At 46.3% G+C, this 7,121-nt stretch overlaps 1 protein-coding gene across 2 annotated transcripts in view; it reads left to right on the top strand.

Annotated features, from left to right (window-relative positions):
- TCTN2 (tectonic family member 2) overlaps positions 1-7,121 on the top strand; it is a 43,304-nt gene that overhangs the window by 3,692 nt on the left and 32,491 nt on the right. Inside the window, exons 4-5 of one of the 2 annotated variants that reach the window (XM_017889789.1) lie at positions 347-539; positions 6,321-6,421. In XM_017889789.1, the coding sequence (XP_017745278.1) occupies positions 347-539; positions 6,321-6,421 (294 nt within the window). Of the gene's footprint in view, positions 1-343; positions 540-6,320; positions 6,422-7,121 lie in introns of both variants that reach the window. The other variant, XM_017889783.1, reaches the window with a different exon arrangement.

Raw genomic sequence — 7,121 nt, 5'->3', positions numbered from 1 at the left:
CTGAGATCCGGCCACTGCACTCCAGCCTGGGTGACAGAGCGAGACTCCGTCTCAAAAAAAAAAAAAGGTACACAGTAAGCTGAGTTTATTTATCAGATTTGTGTTTAGCTTTTTCTAAGTATCCCAAAGTTGTTTGCTTTTATGTTAAGGAGTAGGAATCAGGGCTTGCATGTTACCATAGGTTTATGGGGTGGAACTGAAGATAACTGTGTCATCTTTGTATACATTTCCCTTTTATAAAATGAACGGAGGCCGATGTGTGCTTTTATTGTGTTTTCCATTATGTATTCTTATAGACCCTGTTTTGAATCACTTTAAAAATACAGCAATCTTTTCCTTTCAGAAGGTGTTGGAAGTGACAGTAAGGTGGAAGAGAGGTCTGGACTGGTGTTCCTCCAATGACACAGATTCCTTCTCAGAGTCCCCCTGCATCCTCCAGACCCTTCTGGTTTCAGCATCTCGTAATTCACCCTGTTTAGCACATCTACTCATTCAAGTGGAAATTTATGCCAACTCTTCTCTGACCCATAATGCCTCAGGCAAGTGAAGTCTTTGACTGTGAAAACTTTCCTGTTGGTCCCAGCTACTTAGGAGGAAGAGGTAGGAGGATGGCTTGAGCCTGGGAGGTTGATGCTACAGTGAGCTGTGATCACGCCACTGCATTCCAGCTAGGGCGACACAGCAAGACCCTGTCTCAAAAAAAAAAAAAGAAAAATTTGTGTCAAGCTTACCTGTTTGATTATAAGTAAATGCCATGTAATTTGTAAAGTATACTTCACTTGAGTCTGTCTTGCCTTCCTAAACTTATTTTTCTTTTAAAAATTTTCATTTTGTACTATTTTATGTACCATTTATTTGATCTTGCTCTACTATTTGCTTCTTTGTAAGCTACTTTGAATCCTTTTTGGGAGAAGGTGAAATTTGTTTATGTACATTGATTCTTTTTGTTTGTTTGTTTGTTTGTTTTGGAGATGGAGTCTCACTCTGTCGCCAGGCTGGAGTGCAGTGTTGTGATCTCGGCTCACTGCAATCTCCACCTCCTGGGCTCAAGCGATTCTCCTGCCTCAGTCTCCTGAGTAGCTGGGACTACCGGTGTGTGCCACCACGCCCAGCTAATTTTTGTACTTTTAGTAGAGATGGGGTTTCAGGATGTTGGCTGGGATGGTCTCGATCTCCTGATCTTGTGATCTGCCCACCTTGGCCTCCCAAAGTGCTGGGATTACAGGCATGAGCCACCATGTTGACGCATGCGTTGATTCTCATGACTGCATCTTAAGAAGAAGAAAGGAAGGGTAGCCAGACACAGTGGCTCCCAGCCTGTTATCCCAGTGCTTTGGGAGGCCAAGGCGGAGGAATTTCTTGAGCCCAGGAGTTCAAGACCAACCTGGGCAACATAGCAGATACTCTCTCTATAAAAAAATTTAAAAAGTTAGCTGGGTATGGTGGTGCCCGCCTGTAGTCCTAGCTACTAGGGAGGCTGAGGTGGGAGGATCGCTTGAGCATAGGAGTTTGAGGCTGATGAAGTTTATATCATTGCCAGCTTTTTTTTTTTTAAGTTTTTTTTTATTTTCATTTTTTTTAGAGACAAGGTCTCACTGTGTCACCCAGACTGGAGCTAGAGTGCAAGGGCACGATCCTGGCTCACTGCAGCCTTACTGGTTCAGGCGATCCTCCTGCCACAGCCTCCATAGTAGCTGGGGCTACCGGCGTGCACCACCACACCTGGCTAGTTTTTACATTTTTTGCAGAGACAGGGTCTCACTATGTTAGCCAGGCTGGTTTTGAACTCCTGGGCCCAGGTGATCGTCCCGCCACGGCCTCCTGAAGTGCTGAGATTACAGGCAGGAGCCACTGCACCTGGCCTGTTCCCAGCTTTTAATGCTACGGCAAAGATCATTATGCCCATGTACATGAATCTCTGGACGTGAGAAAATGGTTTTGTGTTAATCTCCGTCTCACATGATGTTAGTATTCTTTTTTTCTTTTTTTTTTTTTCTGAGACGGAGTCTCGCTCTGTCGCCCAGGCTGGAGTGCAGTGGCCGGATCTCAGCTCACTGCAAGCTCCGCCTCCCGGGTTTGCGCCATTCTCCTGCCTCAGCCTCCTGAGTAGCTGGGACTACAGGCGCCCGCCACCTCGCCCGGCTAATTTTTTGTGTTTTAGTAGAGACGGGGTTTCACCGTGTTAGCCAGGATGGTCTCGGTCTCCTGACCTCGTGATCTGCCCGTCTCGGCCTCCCAAAGTGCTGGGATTACAGGCTTGAGCCACCGCGCCCGGCCGATGTTAGTATTCTTAAACCAAAAGAGCTTTCAACTAGATGTGCCCAGAGGGCTCTGCTGTCATGAGTGCTACCACCATGTCCCCTGTCCCCTGCAGCAAACTCTGACATCTCTTGCCTTTATGGCCACATGGCATGGAGGGAGAAACGTTCCAGACTTGAGTAGCAAAAGTCTGTTCACTGGAGACTCCTTTACTGCCACTTCTCTTATTACATCCCTAACTGTGGTCCTCCTTGTGCTTCCGGAAGTTTAGGATGATAAGACGCGTTTTGACAGCTCCCTTCAGCAGACTACTGTGCCCTCAGTGTACTTGCATGGAAAGGCCTCCAAGATGAATGAAGTGAAAAAAGCAACTGCAGATGGCTGCCTGCAGTGTGCTATCTTTTGCATAAAGGAGGCAGAAATGAGAACATTTGCATAAAGAAATTCTGGAAGGATGTTGGAGAAGCTAATCATGTTCTACCAAGTTGGAGGGTGATGTGGGAACAGGAAAGGGCTGACAGTGAGGACTTTTTAAATATGCTTTTGATTTTTTGGAACCTTGCAAATGTGTTACCTACTTAAAAGTTTTAAATTTTTCTGTGGTTTAAAATTCAAAACAAAGCCAAAAAGAAGTATTCAATGACGGAAAAAAAAAAAAAAAAACAACAAAAAACCCAACACAACAGGAGGGATTCATGATAGCTGTACTATTCAAAGCACTGACTTTTCCTTTGAGAAATATGCTTGAGGGCTGGGTGTGGCTCATGCCTGTAATCCCAACACTTTTTTTTTTTTTTTTTTAAAGACGGAGTCTCGCCTCTGTCGCCCAGGCTGGAGTGTAGGCCGGAGATCTGGTCTACTGCAAGCTCCACCTCCGGGTTCCACACCATTTCTCCTGGCCCAGCCTCAAAGTAGCTGGGGCTACAGCGCACCGCCACCTCGCCTGGCTATTTTTTGTATTTTTTAGTAGAGACGGGGTTTCACTGTGTTAGCCAGCTGGCTCTCGATCTCCTCGACCTGTGATCCGGCCGCTCGGCCTCCCAATAGGCTGGGGAATTATCAGGCTGAGCCACCAGGCCCAGGCGTAATCCAACACTTTTAAGAGGCAACACTTTTAGAGGCCAAGGCGCGCAGACCACTTGAGCCTAGGAGTTCAACACCAGCCTGAGCAATGTGGCGAAACCCTGTCTCTACAAACAAATACGACGATTAGCTGTGTGTGGCAGTGGGTGCCTGTAGCCCTAGCTACGAGGGAGGTTGAGGTTGGGGGATTGCTTGAGCCCAGGAGGTGGAGGTTGCAGTGAGCCAAGATTGCTCCATGTACTCCAGCCTGGTCGACAGAGCAAGACCCTGTCTCAAAAAAAAAAAAAAAAAAAAAAAAACAGAAAATATGCTTGAGTATATTTAGGTAATATTTTAGAATACCAAACCTAGAAAATTGAGCATCTTTGTGTATGAGTGATTGAGTTGTCTCTTCTGACCCCATGAACGCATGAAAAAGTTTTTACCCAGCCAGCCAGCGATTAAAACTAGAAAAAGAATAGAAGCACAGACAGGAGGTATGTGTCATATCAAGTAGCAACGAAGCCAGTGAACAATGTAGAAAGCATAAATCAACACACAAACATCTATTTGTGTAACACACAGTAAAACCCTGTTCTGAAGTGCCTCGTGGCTGGGGGTGGTGGCTCCTGCACTATGCCTGTAATTCCAGCACTTTGGGAGGCCAAGGTGGGAGGATCACTCCAGCACTTTGGGAGGCCAAGGTGGGAGAGCCCAGGAGTTTGAGACCAGCATGGACAGCATAGTGAGACCCCGTCTTTACAGAAAATATGAACGTTAGCTGAGCATGATGGTGCACACCTGTGGTCCCAGCTACTTGGGAGGCTGAGGTGGGAGGATCACTTGGGCGCTGGGAGGTTGAGGCTGCAGTGAGCTGTGATTGTGCCACTGCACACTTCAGCCTGGGCAACAGAGTGAGACCCTATCTCAAAAAAAAAATCAATTGATTAATAGAGTGCCTTGCTTGTGTCACATGGGTTTGATAACACTGAGGGTCAGACCCTTACCCCTGTAACGTGGTCTGTGATGTGGACCTTCTTGTTCCGGATACCACTGACGTATGATTGACCTTCTGCTATGTTACAGCATACAACAGATGGTTAGCTGTTCTTTAGATACTTCACCTATTGTGTTGTTAAAGTTAACTGTTATGTGGGGTTTAAACAAATAGTTGCTGCATGGTTTTCTAACGTGTAAAAGTAAAATTCAGCAGAATGAAACTTTTATCTGATAAATGATCCGTGAGAAACCCAAAGCATTACTGTCACTGAATTCTGAGTTAGGAGGCCGAAATGTTGTGTAACATTTCTTCTTCAAAGAGGAAAATAGCTGGGCGCGGTGGCTCAAGCCTGTAATCCCAGCACTTTGGGAGGCCGAGACGGGTGGATCACGAGGTCAGGAGATCGAGACCATCCTGGCTAACACGGTGAAACCCCGTCTCTACTAAAAAATACAAAAAAAACTAGCCGGGCGAGGTGGCGGGCGCCTGTAGTCCCAGCTACTCGGGAGGCTGAGGCAGGAGAATGGCATAAACCCGGGAGGCGGAGCTTGCAGTGAGCTGAGATCCGGCCACCGCACTCCAGCCTGGGCGGCAGAGTGAGACTCTGTCTCAAAAAAAAAAAAAAAGAGGAAAATAAGTACAGAAACCTGTAATATCCTGAAGAGTTATAAACAATGGGCCCTGCTGATGTTTACTTCTTTAGCATTTCTTACATGTTTTCCATTGTCTCCAGGTATATTATCCCCAAGTGCATCACCCCTCTCTTGAATTCCTGCATCCTCTCCTGAGCTGCTTTCTCTGGCCTTGTCCCATTCACACCTGCCACCTTCTCCCTTGCACCACAGTGTTCCCTTATTCATCCGCCCCCTCGGTCTTCCACCTACAGTTCTCCAGTAGCCCCTCTTACCTGTACAAACTCTTTTTTTTTTTCTTTTAATAGAGACGGGGTTTCTCCATGTTCGTCAGGCTGGTCTAAAACTCCTGACCTCAGGTGATCCACCCGCCTCAGCCCCCCGAAGTGCTGGGATTACGGGCGTGAGCCACCGCGCCTGGCTGCCTGTACAAACTTTTATGTGTGTTTCCGGCTCAGCGCATTCTCTCTGCAAGTCTTCCTGACACCCAGCCTAAGCCACCTGCCCTCCCTGGGTTCCCGTGACAGATCTATTTCAGTGTTTACCCCTTTATGGTCACATGATCTCTTTACCTGTCTCCTCCCTCTGAGAGTGCGAGTCCCTCAGGGAAGCTGCTGTGTCTCACTGTGTCATCCCTGCATAACCCAGCCCTCCATACTCTCATGGTCAGACCACATTTGTCCCACCTGCACTATTGGGTACCACAGCCACGAGCCACGTCTGGACAGTTGAAAGGGGATCGGTCTTAATTGAGATGTGCTGTAACTGTTAAATAGCCACCAGTTTTTGAGGACTTACTGTGAAACAAAGAATGTGGAATAGCTCATTCATAATTTTTACACTGATTGCCTGTTGCAATGATATTATGTTGGATATGTTAGGTTCAGTGAAATATATTATTAAGTTAATTTTATCTGTTTCTTTTTTGTAGTCTGGGCTACTTTTTGTATTTTTATTGGAGACAGGGTTTCACTATGTTGGCCAGGCTGGTCTTGAACTCCTGACCTCAGGTGATCCATCCACCTTGGCCTCCCAAAGTCCTGGGTTTACAGATGTGAGCCACCCCACCCAGCCTAAAATCAGTACATTATGTATATACTAACTCGTGCCTCTTAGTCAATTGATTATCTTCCAGATCAACTATGACTTCTTTGGTTCATTGTAAGTGGCGTGTTTCCTTATATTTGGGTTTTTGTTGGAGTGGTAGATGTAGGCGTCGTGTATTTCATGGATTCCTTAATGTCCAATATTTGGTAATGATGATTTACAAAACAAGATAATTCAGCTTTCTTTTGAATATTAAAAATGTGACCATGCTTTGTCGGAATGTTTCTTAGCTGAATTTTTCTGTTGTGTGTACTTTTCAGAGAACGTGACTGTCATTCCTAACCAGGTGTATCAGCCCCTTGGCCCTTGTCCTTGTAATTTAACAGCTGGGGCCTGTGATGTTCGCTGCTGCTGTGACCAGGTACGTTCTTTGGTTATTGGGCATAAAAGTTATGCTACCTGTGAGAACACCAGCACTTCCACCAACAGCTTTTTTTATTTTTTATTTTTCGAGATAGGATCTTGCTCTGTTGCCCAGGCTGGAGTATGGTGGTGCGATTATGGCTCACTGCAGCCTCGACCTCCTGGGCTCAAGCGATTTTCTTACCTCGGCCTCCTGAGCAGCTGCGACCACAGGCATTCACCATCACACCCAGCTAATTGTTTTGTATCTTTTGTAGAGATGCGATTTTTGCCATGTTGCTCAGGCTAGTCTCAAATTCCTGGGATCAAACAGTCCTACCTTGGCCTCCCAAAACCAAAACTGAGTTTATGTTTTCTATTGCAAATTGTTTTCAAATTGAGTATTTTTTTAAATTTTAAAGTTTTGGCAGGCACGGTGGCTCACGCCTGTAATCCCAGCACTTTGGGAGGCCGAGGTGGGCGGATAACCTGAGGTCGGGAGTTTGGGACCAGCCTGACCAACATGGAGAAACCCCATCTCTACTAAAAATACAAAATTAGCCGGGTGTAGTGGCATGCGCCTGTAATCCCAGCTACTCAGGAGGCTGAGGCAGGAGAATCGCTTGAACCAGGGAGGCGGAGGTTGCAGTGAGCCGAGATTGTGCCATTGCACTCCAGCCTGGGAAACAAGAGCGAAACCCCATTTCAAAAAAAAAAAA

This window comes from Rhinopithecus bieti, unplaced genomic scaffold, assembly GCF_001698545.2.
Source record: "Rhinopithecus bieti isolate Rb0 unplaced genomic scaffold, ASM169854v2 scaffold_574, whole genome shotgun sequence".
Taxonomy (NCBI): Eukaryota; Metazoa; Chordata; class Mammalia; order Primates; family Cercopithecidae; genus Rhinopithecus; species Rhinopithecus bieti.
Note: the sequence above shows the minus strand (reverse complement) of the source record. Positions and strands in the feature narration are given on the sequence as shown.